The sequence below is a fragment of the Penicillium canescens genome (genome assembly GCF_028828765.1).
Source record: "Penicillium canescens strain IBT 15451 chromosome Unknown utg000002l_segment0_segment0, whole genome shotgun sequence".
Lineage (NCBI taxonomy): Eukaryota > Fungi > Ascomycota > Eurotiomycetes > Eurotiales > Aspergillaceae > Penicillium > Penicillium canescens.
In genome coordinates, this window is record NW_026703964.1 from 1,019,791 (window position 1) to 1,036,422 (window position 16,632).

Here is a 16,632-nt window from a genome sequence, read left to right on the forward strand (position 1 = left end):
TGTAATTCGCCAACCTATGATCGTTTTCACTAACTTGCTAGTTCATGTCTCGATCTTTTTTCAGTACCAGAATAGGTGGGATCCGCGAAAGCTCCTTGTGGCTTGCTGGATGATGCTCTTGACAGATACCGGCGGCGGGATATAAAACATGTGTCCCACGATGATAAGTAGACGGCAGACACCACCGACCACACCTCACGCAATCACATCTCCATTTGCGAATGAGCTTGAAATCCCGAGGCGGCAGTCGTCGTATTGGCGTCTTTATCCGTAGGTACACTGAAAGTCCTGAGGAGACGGCAAAATGGTCGAGTCTTGTGATCGCGTCAATCAATTTGATTCCTATTGTCGAATTGAACTAATAGCGAAAACGCCAAGTAAAATGGGAGTATACCTGAAGAGGTTCTCATCTGTTTCAACTCCCCATAGTTCTATTTTGATATCCAACATAGACATCTCTGCTATCCGCACAGCCATAGGAGTCATATGGTTTTGTCAATCAGCTGGGGCTCGCAGCAAAAACCTTTCTGTTCACCATAGACTCAACGCTGAATTTAGACATCGCTGCTGAGCTTCCCCCTGTGTCGTCAATAATGCATTGCGTATTGTTGGCATAGGGCACGTAGCTCGTTTGTGATGGACAACATGCCCACCATTTTCCCCAAGTATGATGACAGGTTTCAGAGCTCGTGCATGTAAGCTGTACAACTTCATACTGTAAAGAAGGGATGGACACTGGTCACTTTAGTGCTCCATTCTGCGGTGGTTTGGTTTGGCACATTAGCTTGATTTCTTTACAAAGTACTAAAACCTTAACTTATACCTTGCTACGATGTTTATATAAAACACGTCCCTTTTATTACTGATTGAAAGGAGCTTAAGGGGCCACTTGTTTCAAGCGTTATTTGTTAAGTATGGTCAACATGTACAGTATGTTTCACAACCCCTATTTATCAGTTGACGGGATAACGAATAAGGAAAAGCCGAATGTTAGAGAGTCGCAAGATCAAGGCAATGTTTGTAAAGTAGAGGTTGCATTGCTGGTTATAATCTCAACAAGTAAGAAACGAGAAAGGTGATGCTAGATATATCATGCCCTGACACTACAAGAACCAAACAAATCGAAGACTGAAAGAACCTGATGGAATCAGATAAATCTATGGAGATGTGGTAAAAATCCCGGGTATTCACAAAAACACCAAGCCGGTCATGCATCGCGAACAAAAGAAAAATAAGAAGAATAAAATGGAAGTGGAAAAAAAGACAACAGCAGAAAAGCAGTACAGTGCAGACGCTAGACCAGATCAAACCAGAGCAAACTCCCCGAATACTGAATGTGAATCAGTCACTGCAGAGTCAAGCCCAACCATGCAAACGCCAAACCAAATAACCAGCCACATGCCAGCTGCCGTCTTCTTTTCTTCGTCTTTTCCCATTCATCGTACATCCGAGCAGCATCAATTATCAATCCAACAAAGGAGGATCGATAACCTAAACAACCTTCCCCCCATTCCGAATCCACTCCCTCAACCGACCCAGATCAAGTATACACTCGCGATGCATCTCACAAGCAACATCCCAATGCTTACGCACCTGAATATCCTCCTCGACGCCACGAAGATACGCACTAAAGCCGCCCTTCGAGGAACCAGGAACAAGGAACTCGTCGAGAGCATCATCGGCATCTTCGCGGATTTTGGTCTTGCCACTGGTACCATTGCTGTCAATGTCATCATCTGCGTCGTTGATGCTCAGACGTGAAGAGTCGCCGACTGCACTGATCCAGCCTGGAGCCAGGCCTGTTTCGTTCGCTTCTTGTCGCGCGTTGAAGTGCTTGAGCATGCGGCGGTTGAAGGCGTTCCACTCGTGCATGTATGTGCCCATTGCGGAGACGTACCAGTTCCATTTGTCGCGCAAAAGAACGGGTTGCGTGGAGGTTAGGGTGAGGGGTGCGGGCTTGGGGGCCCAGGGTCGTTTGGGTGGGTTTGGGAGTTGGAGTTCTCGAGGTCGGATATCGCGTTTGTTGGAGTTTTGCTGCTTCGCTTGTGACTCGAAGGGGAGCGTTGCGTGGACGTCTTCCAGGTTCTCGATGCCTCCGCCGGCTGTACTAGAGAAGGGGACGGTGTTGCGGAGATTGTCGAGGTTGAAGAGAGGGGCACGGGCGTCTGCATTTGCTGCGGAGCCCTCTGCTCTTGGGGGAGTTTTGGTCTTCTTGACCGGAGGTGCATCTGGCGCTGCCTGAGCAGCCAGATCTGGATAACTTGCACTAGCAGAGCCCGGACCACTTGATCCGTCTACGGGCACCTTTGCTGGTACAGGTGGAACACCTGACGGAATGGGGAGGTCATAGTCTAGATCCATTGCTTCAACATCTGGTGTTGCTGTGCCATTCGGCTGGGTAGAACCCTCGTCATTGATCGTTTCTTTAGCCTCATCTGCCTCAGTTGCCACATTCGCTGGTTGTGGAGTACTGCGCAACTTGGTGGCTCTGGGTTGTTTTTTAGGGCTCCGAGACTGAGGGTGGTTTGTTTGCCGGGCTTTCTCGGCATCTGGGGCCCACGACAGATTTCGTAGCTGCTCAGCCCACGAGTCCGCGGAGAACTTTGCCTGTGCAAAGGGAGTAGGTTGTTGCTGCTGCTGTTGTGATGGTTGATGGAAAGGCGTAGGACCAAAAGGATTTGGCAGAGGTGACCCAGTTGATGTCTGTGTCGTACCCCGTCGGTTATTCGTACGTCCCCGACTCTGCGAATTTGGTGACCTTGGCAGTGATTCCTTGCTTGCCGAAGCCGAACCGAATAAATCAAACTGGCCCAAATGCTCTCGCCAGTCTTCGGCGGAGAACTTCTTGTGCAGGTCATTTGTGTTGCTACGCCCAAAGGCAGTAGACTGAGGACGCTCCGTATGCGTTGACGGGTCATTCCTATACGTCCAATATATCAGAGAAAGTAACATGAAGCAGAGTAGGACATAACATACTTGGCGGTAAAGGGAGAACCCGAAGGTTTGTATTGCTGATCTGTCCGGTTCGATCCCTTGGGGAAAGCTGCGCTATCCGAGGTGTGTCCTTTTGCGGTAATTCAAGTCAGCATATCGATATCCATAGGTGTAGATCTCCTTATCGCGGCATTCGAGCTGTCCTAATTTCATCCTCGTCGAAAGCGAGACTTCGTTGAATTATAAAGAAAAAGGGATCCTCACCAGTTCCGGGGCCTGGTCGCTCCTGCCGGTACATATCAGCAAGTTTTTGGTGCGCTCGGAGGCGGCTCTTGGGTACTGCTTTGGGTTTGGGTCCATTTGACCGGGGCACATATTCACTGTCGTCAGCGTCGTCTTCCGACTCACTCGCACTGGTGGAGTCATAGTTATTGGGGGTTGTGGTGGGCTTGGGGCTAGCACTCCGGTGTCTCCCAGATCGACCAGACGTAGGTGTCGACGGTTGACGTGCACTTGTGTGGTACGACCCCGAAGGTGTACGCACGCTCTCTGATCGTCCCAGTGGAGTACTTGAAACGAAAGTCCTCTCACCCTTTCCAGTCTGAGAATAGCCCCGACTAGTCCGTTCAAACTCAGGAGTGAAAGGATGCTGAGGCGGTTCAGGAGCAGCTGGTTTCTTTGCAGTGGGCGGCACAGCAGACTCAAAGTATTGGCTGCTTGGTCGTTCAGCTCGACTGCTACTGCTATAGGCAGAAGTGTTGCGGGCCATAGGTTCATCTCCTCCAGCGGCTCCTGGCGCAAAGCCTTGCTTCTTCTTGGGAGCGTCTGTCTTGGCATATGCCTTCTGGAAGGTCTCAAACGCGGATTTCGGCCGGGAATTGCCAAATGGGTGACGCTGTGCTCCAGGTCCCGGAGCTGCACCAGCAGCACGACCCGTAGCGGGGTCAAATCCTTGCCATCCATGAGAACCTCTCATATTCGAAAAGCCCCGGAAAGCATCAGCCCTTGTTTGCCCATCATCCTGCTGTTTCTGCCATTGTTGCTGACCGGCACGTGCATGTGACGCGTATCGCCGAGCACCGGCTGATGGTCCAGTCTGCTGTTTTGGGTGTGCCCAGTCTGGGGGAGGAGGGGCCGAAGAAGTGGGCGTTTGGCGAGCCCATGCAGACGGTTGTGTTTTGCGTTGAGTATTGGCCTTCGGGGGTCCGTAGAACTTGCCGTAGCCGGCGCGCAAACGATCGGTGTCGTATTTTAGCCGTTGCTGAGGGTCACTGAGGATCTCGTTTGCAGCTTGGATGGCTTGGAATTTCGCGTTGAATTCGGCTTCTCGTCCTGGGTTCCGGTCTGGATGGTACTTGAGCGCTTTCATTCTGGTTAGCTGAATGGTTCCATAACGATTCACGCAACTTATTCATGGGCTCACCTAGCTTTCTGAATTGCTTCTTCACGTCTTCCGCCTCTGCGCTGGGCTGTAGCCCGAGGTCCGCATAGTAATCCCTTCGTACGTCGGATTTTACCATCTTGAGCTTGATCCTGGGATTCCGGCGAGTTTATGGGGCTGTATCGGGCTCAAGGAGCATAGTCGGTGTTCGAGCAAACGATCTGCGGTCCCACGCATGTCCAGTTCACAAACTCAGCTCAACCCACGAGTATGGTCGAGAACGTTGCACGAAGGCAGATCCTTCGAAACAGGTCTAGACAGGCAGAAGGGAAACAAAGGGTATGTTCCGCGGCCTGCGCAAGGCAGATTCCGTCGCAAAAGGTTGCAGACGAGTCCGTTCCAGATCGAAAGAAGGGCAGAGCAGAGCCTCTTGGTGTACACTCGGGGTCTCGGTTGGCCGCAGCGTCTCGGCGCTAATCAGATCTCGGCTTGGTAAGAGAAGGTCGGGGATCGGTTGTGTTCGCGACGAATGAACATCTCTCTAAATGAAACCGGGGGAAGTGGGGAGAAGAGAAGTGGAATAGAAGGGCGAAGTGGGCAGCTGATGAGATTAGGCAGTTAGGCCCAAGCGTAGATCACAACCAACGGGAAGCGAGATCTACTGAGGCATTCAAGGTTGGTGTGTTGGCGGGTTGAAAAAAAGGCGGGAGTGTTTGTTTTTGCTGCCCAAGGCATCCGCTACATGTATACAACTTCCACCTTGCCAATCAGTTCATGCCTTGCAGATTTTGGTATATATATATATATATATATGTATGTGTATATGGTATAAAGGGAGAAGTCCCAAAAAAAAAATATACACAACCCTTGCGAAACCAATCCTTTTCACCGTTCCTCTTGAAATAGCAGTATGGGAAAGCAGTACACGAGATGGGTAAAATAGAACAAACCAAACCAAACTGACAGAATAAAGTAGTAACTGAGAAATGAAATACCTGAGGAAAGAAATAATAGAAATCTAAGCATCCCCTCCTGAAGGGCCAGCCCCCGATCCACCAAAGAAATAACCCTCCAAGAGATCATAGTTCGGATTTTCACTCCAGTCATGCTGGAAGTCCATAGCCATCCCAAAGCCCAAATCAATCCCAACATTCTGGCCGAGATTATGGCCCAGGGATGGTACAGACATGGCATTGTATTCAGGGTTGGCCTCGCCCTCCATATTCCCCTGGCTTTCGGCGTCACCCGATCCAAAGTCCAAGAAATCCAGACTGAGTCCTTGTTGCGCTTGCGCTTCTGGCTCTACATGCGGCAAGCCATTTGGAACACTACCCGGCGAGTCATTTTGCTGCGGCGAGGTCGAGTAGTAGAATTGCGGGTGCGGCTGTGGAGATGGCGGGGTTTCGTACTTTGGATAGTAATCCATAGACGGATTACGAGGTCCATATGATCTCTCTGCTGCGAAGTTGCGGCCAGTAGATTCTTGTTGGGTATACGAAGGACCTCCGGGTCTATTCTCTGGTCGAGAGCGGTCTGCTAACGGGTTGTTATCGTTGAAGAGATCGGCCAAGTTCATGTCGAACTTTGGAACTGGACGGAAGGAGCGTGCTTGTGTAGCTCGCCGGGGTTGACCCTGTCCTGCCCGGTGTCGCGGGTCCATCTGCTGGCGATTCCGGCCGGTGTATAAGTTGTTACGGGCATTTGATGCATGAATGCGGCTCATGTCGACTTGTGATCCGAAGCCAGTTGTCGATAGACACATCTGGACGGTGGCTTTGCTCATCCGCTCAAACGCGTCCCGACAGGCCTCGGCGGGTGGGCATTTATGCATCAAGTCACCTAGAACAGAGGTTGCGGCGAGGACAGTGAAGTCTACCTCGTCGAGAGTCTGGCAAGTGAAGCGTTAATATTCTGACGAAAAACAGAAACCAGGGGCACATAGCACATACCAGTCGGCTTCGAACCAAAGGCGAATGCCAGATAGCATATAAAAACGAGATTCCTAGTGCGAGTTCAGTAAGAATCCGATAAAAGAGGGCAAATTTAAACCCATACCGGCCATGAAAATATGATGCGTAGCAAGATACGTATAGTTCACCAAGCGCACTCTATGCAGTTGGCGATAAATGCGAATGACCTTCTGTCCAGCTTCGGCCACATTAAGATAGACATGATCCTCGTCATCGCCTTCATCCGGATTGGAAAAGGACGGACTGGAGACATCATCCGCAGGGATAAGCTCCCCGGCCAACTCAGCAGGTACGGTCAAGCTCTGCTGGTACAGCAAGATGATGGCTTGCCAATAATTCAGTTCAAGCAACTCAATGGAGAACCTGACGCCAGTATCTGGACGAGTTGGGGCGGTTTCTTGCCACTCCACCAATCGACGGTGTACATCATGGCGCCACGAGCGGAAAGAATCAAAGCCTTGCAAGAAAGGCGAAGTGAGTTCGGCGTGGGGGAGGATGGCTGCGCTGGAGGCCCTTCTCCGCACAGCACGCGCTTGTTGGTATTGAAGGACATCATGAATTTCGGATTGAAGAAGACGGAGTTTGAAGTAGTGGAATGCGACATGCTTATATGTCGGCGCTCCGTCCGGTGGAGTCAGCAGACCAGATTTGGTGATATACTTATCGTCCATCATAGACGGCAAATCTGTGCTGATAGCCTGATCACTGATGCCGAATGGCCGTCCGACACAGGTGGCGACAAGACGGTCGAAACTGTATACACACCACCACAGGCGGCGGCGCAGGTCGCGCACCCATTCTCGTCGTCCTCGTTCACGAGGATCAATGCGTGACTGGGCCCGATTTCCGTCTTTTGTTGCGGAATCAATCCCCGTCCCATCCTCATAATGCAGTCCAAGGTCTACAGCTAAGCGCATAGCAACGCCGACGATATACCAAAGACCCGGTGCAACTGGTCGCAGGAGGGCGAAACTGGCTAGAAGGAGCACTGCCTGCAGCTCTTCCAATCCACCAAAGCCCTCGCTAGAAGACGACCCAAGGAACGATTCCAGGTGAACAATCGCCGAAGCATGGTATTCCTCTGGCTGATACTGATGACTCGAGAGTCTCTGTCGTTTGGATGTAGATGAAGCTCTGTTCCGATTCGCGCGGTTCTCATCGTCCGAACTTTGAGGTTTATCGTCGAAAATGATTCCAGCGCCAATAGCGAACACAATATTGAGCACATACTGTGCGCGCGGTGAGCGGTTCTTCTCTTCCAGCTGGTATGTGCGGTCCAACAGCTCCATGAAATCCCCACGGTGGAGAATCGGCATTTGGGGATTGGCATGTTCAAAGTAAAGATTAACCAGCCGTTCGGCCAACTCGCGGTCAGGAAAATCTGCGCGTTTCATCATGGGTCTCGTCTGCAGCCCGAAGAATGAATCGCGCATGCTTCCTCCCGTACCAGCAGCAGCGCTTTGAGGCAGCCTGTCACTTGTGCGTAGCGGCGCACGCTCTGGCATGTTGCCCGGGAGGGAGCTCCTGACTGCTGCGAAGACAACACGAGCGAACGAGATACCGGATGTCGATCCGAGATATCGGGGATCAGAGGTTCCCTGAACAGAGACCATGCCGATATTCGAGACCAAATTATGCAGGCGCCAATTATCCTCATTCCGAGGGTCGCCCTCCGTATCGTGGTTCATATCCCCATCTCTCTGATCCCAGCCATCACCGTCGTCTTTCGATGTATTCTTCCGCGTTTTCTCCACGGCAGACCCCTTCCCAGCCTGACCATCGGAACCGAACTGAGCTTGCGCCGAGTCCCCATCAGCCTCCACTTTGATAGCCTCCTCTTCGTCGAAAGCAACGACTTTCTTAAAATCAATATTATTATCCGCCAACTGTTTTTCGAGATGTGCTACCCGCGTCTCCAAAAAATAGACGTAACTGCGGGGGATCTCCCGCTTCGTAATGGGGTCGTATCCGACACAGCGCACACCGGCCTTCTCGCAGGACTGGCAGCGCGGGAGACGCTGATCACAACGGTTCTTGCGCAGGCGACAACGGTTGCAGGCGGAGACATTGCGGAACGAGGACGAGGCCGAGGAGGGGGCCGCGGGGGAGGTAGAGGGCACTGTCGGGGCGGAGGGGTTGGAGGCGGAATTTGTCGCGTCGGGATTCGGCGCAGTATCTGAAGGATGCGATCTCTTCTTGCCTGAAGAGATCGGCGAGGGCGGCGAGGGCGCGTTAGGCATTGTGGCACAGTGAGAGCCGCAGAGTCGCGATCATCTCTCGATGGCGGAGTTCTGCGGAGACTGCGGTCGGGAACGAATTATCTCCCCGGACTGAATCAACAGTCATGATAAGACCAAATGAGCGTATGAGTTGTGTGGTGTGCAATGTAGACTTGCAAGAGTTGTTCGGTAGTTGCAATTTCCTCTCGAATCGAATCCTGGGAAATTGACCCGCACTCCGCGCAAGTGCCGCGACACGGACTTAGATTATCCCCCGGGAGTGGCGATAACTTCTTTTCTGCAACACTGCAATACTGCAGATCGATTCTGTTGATGAGCCACTCTCGAAGATGGAGAGAGGTCAAAGTCGGAGATAGGGTGGAGATGTCAAGTTGCCCTCGGGAAGCCACTGGCGATGGGACTCGGTTCGGTTCCCCAGACTCTTGGAGCCGATCGGGAAGGCGATAGCGACCTGCATCGTGGCTTTGGGCTATGATCTGACATATGGTGTAGTATATACAGGTAGTCTCATCTGTCCAGGTGTAGGCGACATCCGTTAGCGTGGAGTATCCCCACTCCCCGCTGTCAGACAGGTGTCTGGGGAAGACATACAGGTGCCGAGGTATAAGCTGGGCTATATAGCCAGTAGGCAGCAGCCAGGGTTATATGACGGGGCCATGATCAGAGAAATGCCTGCATAATTGTCTGGATGCCGTAGGGTAAGCATGGCTTGGCTTGTAAAGTGAAACCATGCTAAGGACTACGTTTGTGGAAGAAATCCTCCGACACTGGGATGGAGACTAAGACAATTACAGAGAGTAGAGAAGATGATAGAGAAGATGACGACCGTTAATATTGAGCAAGTCCGTAACAATACGCTCTAACAAAGACACATGCATGAGAAACTCGAACAGAAATCAGAAATAGCCTCCCAGATGCACATGAGTATCATGATAAATATAACCGGGCGATGCTCCAAGATGACAAGATGACGGAAGAAAAGGAAGAGATAGAATGTAGACCCAAATTTTATGCTTGTGCATATGCATATGCAACCATCTATAATTGCGCCGTTTCCTGGTCTCAGAGAAAGTCATGAGAACGAAAAGAAAAGAAGAAAAAGAAGAAAAAAAAAGGTGGCGAAATGAGGTATCATGAGAAGTGAAAAGATGAAAATGGAAATCCGTGTGCTCCTAAGCGCTGAAATGTAGATGCCTTGCCAGAAGGAAGAGAAAAGGAAAAGGAACTGAAAATTGAGGTTCAGCTCTAGACATGGTTATCATGGGTGACAGCGGGTTCAGGCTTAAGGAAGTTGTCGGTGTTGAGGTTAAGTTGCGAGATGTCGAAGTCGTGGTCGACGCTGGAGCGCAAGGAGAGCAAGCGTTGCTCCTCCTCTGCGTCAGAGTCAAACTCCTGGGCATCAAAGTCAGGGATGGCTTCACGCTTCATCTCTGCCTCACTGGTCTCAGGCTGGCAGGACTTGAACCGCTCAGGCTCAGAGGACTCCTCCATCCAGAAGCTTTGAACGGCACCGATGACGCAGACCAAACCGCAAGCCCACCAGGCCAGCACGGAGTAACCGCTCTCAAGGCCTCTGGAGTGGAGAAGACCGGTGATGGTCGGACCAAAGGCACGGCTGAGACTGGCAGTCGATGCGGCAGCTCCGTTGATGGAGCCCAACACTTTCGAGGACGGGGCGGCATTGGCGAGGAGAATGGCAGTAGCGGGGAAGGCGATGACATGGAAAGTAATCTTGCTGATCAGAGACACATAGACAGCGAGAATTTGGAGCTTAGCCGGAAGGAGAACAAGATAGGGCACGGCCAGGTAGAGAGGGGGCCAGGCAAGCAGCACGAAGCGGAATGTACGTAGAGTACCAAAGTGCTTGACCACGAAAGGGAACAGCCACAGTTGGGCGATCATTGAGTACACGCCTTGCACGGCAAGCATGAAACCAATGGTCTTCGTGGCCATACCAAGCCCTCCGGTAAACTTGAGGGGTAGGACCACGTCGTCATTGGACTTGGGAGTGCTCAGGAAAACTGGCATCAGCTGATCGAACGATACGCTGTGGCTACACGAAGGTCAGTATGGAATAGATTGGATAGATCGGATTGATCGGATGGCCAACTCACTACGCAAGGATGCCGTAAGCAACGATCGCGAGAATGACCTGTCGGGTAAAGGCTTTGGGGGCAGGGTTCTTCTGTCCCTCCAAGTCACTCTCCGCATCCGAGGCATCAAGGCAAGGCGATGCAGCGTTCTCATACTCCGCTTCATATGCGAAGTACTTCTCTTCGGAATCCTCAGGAAGCTGCACGCGCGAGCCCCAGCAAAAGTTGACCAACCAGTGACCAAGCTCGAGACCAGGATCACGTCGGTGCTTCTTCTCCGGGTGAGTCTCCTCCAAAAACAGGAAACCGACCACAATACCACACACAAGCACTGTAATGCACACCAGGTTGGGCAGCAGGAACGGGAATTTGTCCCACAGCGTACTGCGGGCGAACAGGGCCGGATAGTTGTCGCAAGGTTGGGCCAAAGCGCCGCCCATAGCCGGTCCAATGATCGACCCCAAACACCACACAAAGGGCATGATCGAATAAGCTCGGGGTTGGTGCTCTTTCTTCGTCACGATCTCCGCAACCGTCGTCTGAAGCACTCCGATATTGCCATTCAACAAGCCGCCCAAGGCGCGCGCAATCATCGCCGTGGCCAGGTTGGGCGCAAATCCGAAGACCACCATGCTAATGGCCGTGCCCACCAGGCCCATGATGAGCACTGGCTTACGGCCAATCCGGTCACTCATACGGCCCCAGAACATACCCGCGGAGAATTCAGCAAAAGTGAACGAGGATGTGATCATGCCGGCGTAGAGTGCGATTTGGCGGTCGTTATCCGTCACATGGAATGATTCGACCATGTGATACACGTATGGGAAAATGGACATGAAAGCAATTGGTTCGCAGATCCGGACGAGGGCTGTATCACGGCGTCAGCAATCGAGCTCTCTATTTTATAGAGGTTGCGGCGCATCGCCAATATAAGTTGCTGTTCATACTTCGCGATGCGCAAAAGTACCACACTTACCTAACACGAACAATTGCCGGATTGGAAAGGTAGACATATCGTCAGAGCCATTGCGGGATCGCCGGCCCTGTAGACAAGCTGGTAGCTGAAACATTGTGAAGATGCGAAGTCGAAATGTGCTGAGAAAAGGAACTTTCAAGAGGCGTAGATACACCCCACTTCCGCGTTCAAGATTGGTAGATTGAATGTGCCGGAAGGGAGTGGAAAAAGTACCAGAAAGGGTGCTTTTGTGTTTCGTCTCAATTTCCCCGGAGTTAATCTTCAGGGTAGGAAGGGAGAGAATGCAATAGCTGGTTCGGAGCAAGGAGATCGAGTTTGCTTTTAGGGCTTCAGCATTGCTGCCCCTGCGGTTTGAAATTCAATCGGTATCCGATAACGTAGGGTCCCAACAGACTATGAGACACCTGCAAGGGATGTTTGACACAATCTTTTGGCGGAGAGTTTATATCGATTGACAAATATAACACGATCGACACAATAATTTCGAAAGTCGGGCTTTGCTGGGACAGGGTTCAAGAATGGGAAAGGGATCTATAAAGAATCCCAATGGGAGCGGCAAAGGGGGATAGGTAGAGTTTAAAGCAAATCAATGAGGTGTAAGAAGGGAGAGAGAGTCATTCCAAAGAAAGGAAGGGAAAATCTGGAGGGGGAAGGGGAAGCTATTATAAGATGTTGACAGTGGACAGGTCTATAGATTGATCAGGCGCCAAAGAACTAAAACGTCAACCGTTCAGCATCACAACTAGACATTTCGGTTACAGCTGTACAGGATGCAGATGGCAGCAAACATTGGATCAGGATAAAGACGAACGAAGTGGGTCTCGTTTTTTATTTTATTTAGATTTATTATTTGAATTTTATTTAATAAATAAAACCCTTTTTATTATGGGTGGATCGGGGATGTAGAAACCTGACATGTTCCGTTCAGAGGGGGAAACGGAAGAAGCACCCCGGAGGTAAGGAAAGGGGGTGGAACCAATGGGTAAACGAGGAATCGAAGTGAGGTACAAAGATTTAATTATTTAATTCCTTTCCACGGGGGGAACCAGTGAGGGTTCCGGTAGAGAAAGAAAAAAAAGGCAAAAAAAAAGGGAAAAGGACATATGATTGATAGGGATCAGATCAGATCATTTTGGATTGTAACACTAGCACAGTGGAAATAATTAAAGTCAAAGTTTCAGTACACTCTACCCACCTCCTTTGATTCGACAGATCCATCCCCCAGATCCAGCAAAAAGGGTAAAGGCTGATACATACCAAATCCTGTTTAGTTGTCTCTAGAGACCCACGGCCCTGAGCCCCGGGCCCCGGGGAACAGCATTAGGCCTACATTTAGTGTCTTCGAACGCTGTGGCGGGCTGATCGGCTTACGCTGAATTTTTCTGTTCTACCAGTGGGGTGGTTTTAGTGCGAGTTAGTGAGATGATAGATCTAGCATCCTTCTCACTCTGCGCCTCCCCGAGACCTAGTGCTAGTATGAACTTAGACAAAGATCGAGGGACTGGAGCAATTAAATATTTTTATTTGATTCTTTGAAAACTGAAAATGTGATTTTCTTTGTCAACCCAGACCTGGACTAATTTAACATCGTCATACTCTCCACACAGCGGAAAATCAAGGAAAAGCTAGCCGGTCTCCGCTCTTTTCCAGATGGTCAGGAAGAGAAATGAACTCACCAAGGATCGGCACTCCCCCATAAAATCGTTACAGCTGAACGTCGTCGGATGAACTCATTGATTGGATCTAGAAAATTGGAGCTCTTGTCAACTAGAGACAATATTAAGCCGCGTTTCGCGTTAAGTGCGATCCGAAGGTTCCTAAACGTTCTGGAAACAAGATGCGGTGTACAATCTAGGAAGGGGAAACCCTGGTGCGAAGTATTGAGAGCCATCCCGCTCATTGTCCCGAGGTATTTTTGTTAGATGATAGAAGTACACATACAAAGGCCGAAACCGTTGAAAACCTCCCTAGTCTATCCATTCATTCGGGTTCCGTGTTCCCCGGTTGGTAATTTTCATTGAATGCAAAAAAGATGTCACTTAAAATCCAGTGCAGTGGGTCGGATAATGCCTACTTTCTCCTTCTCTCTCCTAGTGGCGCAGGGGGAAAAGGGATAACTCAGTTCAAACTTCCCAGAACCCAAAATTCAAGCGTGGGACGTATAGCTCGGTTCCCGTCCCATTGGGACCACTTGAACCCGTGTTGAAGAAAGAGCTATTGAAACCTTGGTCTGACGGACACTAATGAAGGATCCGATGATCGTCCTGTCACCACAAAAAGTTACACCATGACTGGTACCGGTAATTAGATTATCAGTTTCGGGGCTTCTCGAAGACACCAAAGAATCAGCTGAACTTGTCATAAATTCACCGACACTTCCGAGCCTCGTCTATTGGCCGTTGGAGAGTCGATCATGACGGAGTAAACAATGGCCCCTTTCCCGCCCTTCACACAATCCCAGCACATACAGAACAGCTAATGTGGCGAAATCTCACCGGATTATATCCCGCCATCCCGCCACCCCGATCGGCCAACATTCTAGTTGTGCAAATCGGGTTGTAAGGCAAGTAAATTCCATATATCCAAAAGTCGGTAAAGTCCCGACCCAGCAGAAGGGGACCCAAGGGGCTGGGTGCCACAAGTGGAACCTATTATTGGTAACCCCTGTAACAATACAACAGGTAGTTTACTCCGTTTTTGATGTGCAATGTACGACAGAAGTGTGTTTGGAGCCACGCGATGGAGGGGCAACTGAAAAGCCGGTGAGACAGTAGTAGGGATCGGGAAACAAATCAGAAACGTCATACTACTGATCGGCTTGAGCCTCTCAGGGTATGCTCAACAAGGAAACTCAAGGAACGGTGTGAGCAAGCCATTGTGAACTGAACCAAAGGCTTCTGCAACCTGCAGTCCCTCGATTCTTCCAAACGGTCAGTCCTACATACAACCGGATCGTAATGTTGCTTTGGCCAAGCAAACAACACGGCGATTTGTTTTCGTGGACTATCTCACCTCCAGTCGAGGGTAACCGTGACAATGGGCCAACACAAGCTCCGGTCTGACAAGCAGGGTGCGTTGACAAATTCTTCTATGCATTTCATGCATCGATCGCAGTGCACTTTGCATCCCAACTAGGGGGACGATTGGCCAGAATGATCATGACAACCGTCAAAGTTGTCCAAGGTTTCGCATGGACACTGTCGTCGCCCAAAGGCCTGACGTGGTGCACTCGGATGCAGCGGTGACCGCCTGTTGTCCACGACCTTGGAAAGCCCGTCATCTCCGCATGGCATGCATCACGCGACTGTGTGCTGCCGTAGTTCCGTCAGCGACATTCGTGTCGACCTTGATATCCATTCGGACTGTTCGGAGGGGTGGGAAGATTGCGACCCAACGAACAAAGCCGGGGTTGATCCGTAGTCTCATCTATGCCAATCTATAGATCATGTGAGCGGGCTTCATTTACTGCAGCCAACCGAATCATCCATGTCTGGTGGGGAATCAGATCCCTGCTTCCGATTTTCGCCAGATTGGGCAATCGGGAGTGATAAACAAAGATGAAGTGTCCCGCCTGCATCAATAGCCTGGTAGAATGGTTGATATGAAGCGGTGTGTCTCTTGGCTGCATTATTTGCATTGTCTGCTGCTGCAGAGGCTCTGATATCGCGTCTCAAGCACTCACATCACTGGTTCTTGGCATCCCGTATACTACAACCCCTGCAAGTCCTCGACATGGGCATTGTTCTCGCAGTCCCGCCATTTGCGTCTGCATCGTCGGTAGGCTGTCCGACCTCGATCGTCGAGGATTTTCGATGCCCCGTTGCGATTTGGACCGGTGTTGCGTATGTAGCCCATATCGATAATTAGACCTCCGCGGTTATTGTTGCCCAAGAACATCGCAAAAGACGGTGAAGTTTTTTTACAAGTGAACTCATAACGTAGAACTTACAGCCTGGCGAGTTGACTTCGTACTCGGGATAACTCATCTGCAGGAATATTGTTAACTATTGGGCATCTGGTTTTCCGAAGTCCACCCGAGCCCTACAGTACAGCATCATGGCATCATCATGGTGTCAAAGCAGGTTTTCTATGTTACGCTCAATTCCAGGGCGAGAGCGAGAAGCGAATCCCCTTCATCACATTCCTTGCGCTGCCCTTGATCTTTCCTTCATTCCGCAGTGAGCACAATATTGCATCACCCCGGGATCATACATCTTAACACTTCCCAATTGAGAACAGTATAGCAAGGGACGGGTCGACTTACATTGACGCCGCCTCAGTGGCATCTATCGCACATGCAGACCCATCACCCAGATCGTCCATCTTCCCCACTATCACGATGACCGCCACAACAAATATCGGGTTCAGCCACTCTATAGATCACCCATAGCGGTACAATCTAGGTCGGCGATACACGATGACACGCGGCATGGGCCGTGTCTGGCGTTTGTCCAGAGCACTCTATCACCAATCTCCCTTTTGAGATAACGCTAACGGGTCTCGTACCATACACAAGGCTCCATGATCGACGCAGGACAGCTGCCACACCACATTGTCGGGCTCTCACATCGCATGAATCCAAATGGTTGGAAGTGTGGCGTCGCGGCTACTTCGCAAAGCCAAAAAGAAAAGTAAGTACGGAGATATGTTCCTGGCTTATAGGATCTGTCTGTCCCCAATTCCAAATTAGGGGATATCGGGCCAAATTGCGAAAGGGGCTGAGCTCTCAGGCTAGACTTTTTGGGCCTGTGCCGCAATGGTTGACGGGAAGAAAATTCTGTTGTGATGTATCACTTTTTTTTATTTTCGGGGAGCTTACAATCTAGAGCGCCAGGAATGAAAGAGAGCGAGCGCCAGGCGGCAAAAGGGAACAGGCATTAAGTGGGGAAGAGAACAAGGGTTTGAACATCGCCCCTCGCAAGCTGTATGTACAAGGACTCTGATACTGTAGAAGTATGCACATTGCGGATCATTCTGGTTCCTTTGTTTCCCGGCAAACCGATCATGATCTCTATTTGGATTGTTATGCAGCTTCCCA

General features: G+C 50.6%; 4 protein-coding genes across 4 annotated transcripts; all 4 read right to left on the bottom strand.

Annotated features, from left to right (window-relative positions):
• Nucleotides 1–1,491: 1,491 nt before the first annotated feature.
• N7446_001574 (uncharacterized protein) lies at nt 1,492–4,454 on the bottom strand (the record flags this gene model as incomplete). The annotated part of the gene is made up of 4 exons (XM_058510323.1): nt 1,492–2,920; nt 2,977–3,064; nt 3,199–4,296; nt 4,358–4,454. 4 exons carry the CDS (start codon nt 4,452–4,454, stop codon nt 1,492–1,494), a joined length of 2,712 nt encoding a protein of 903 aa, XP_058375859.1.
• Nucleotides 4,455–5,156: 702 nt separating this feature from the next.
• On the bottom strand, nt 5,157–8,846 carry N7446_001575 (Zn(II)2Cys6 transcription factor). Its single transcript, XM_058510324.1, has 3 exons — nt 6,371–8,846; nt 6,265–6,317; nt 5,157–6,203 (listed from the first exon to the last, which is right to left on the bottom strand). The coding sequence occupies exons 1-3, from the start codon at nt 8,523–8,525 to the stop codon at nt 5,334–5,336; spliced, it is 3,078 nt and encodes a 1,025-aa protein (XP_058375860.1). The 5' UTR covers nt 8,526–8,846; the 3' UTR covers nt 5,157–5,333.
• Nucleotides 8,847–9,770: 924 nt separating this feature from the next.
• On the bottom strand, nt 9,771–11,688 carry N7446_001576 (MFS transporter; the record flags this gene model as incomplete). The annotated part of the gene is made up of 3 exons (XM_058510325.1): nt 9,771–10,578; nt 10,640–11,486; nt 11,595–11,688. 3 exons carry the CDS (start codon nt 11,686–11,688, stop codon nt 9,771–9,773), a joined length of 1,749 nt encoding a protein of 582 aa, XP_058375861.1.
• Nucleotides 11,689–15,302: 3,614 nt separating this feature from the next.
• Nucleotides 15,303–15,491, bottom strand: N7446_001577 (uncharacterized protein; the record flags this gene model as incomplete). The annotated part of the gene is made up of 1 exon (XM_058510326.1): nt 15,303–15,491. One exon carries the CDS (start codon nt 15,489–15,491, stop codon nt 15,303–15,305), a length of 189 nt encoding a protein of 62 aa, XP_058375862.1.
• Nucleotides 15,492–16,632: the final 1,141 nt, after the last annotated feature.

What these genes read in the sequence shown, in the direction of transcription:
- N7446_001575 (XM_058510324.1), bottom strand. Translation starts at nt 8,525, where the DNA reads ATGCCTAACGCGCCCTCGCCGCCCTCGCCGATCTCTTCAGGCAAGAAG. An exon ending in GCATCATATTTTCATGGCCG is followed by an intron (nt 6,318 to 6,370) that starts GTATGGGTTTAA and finishes AACTCGCACTAG; the next exon opens with GAATCTCGTTTTTATATGCT. An exon ending in CTTTGGTTCGAAGCCGACTG is followed by an intron (nt 6,204 to 6,264) that starts GTATGTGCTATG and finishes TTCACTTGCCAG; the next exon opens with ACTCTCGACGAGGTAGACTT.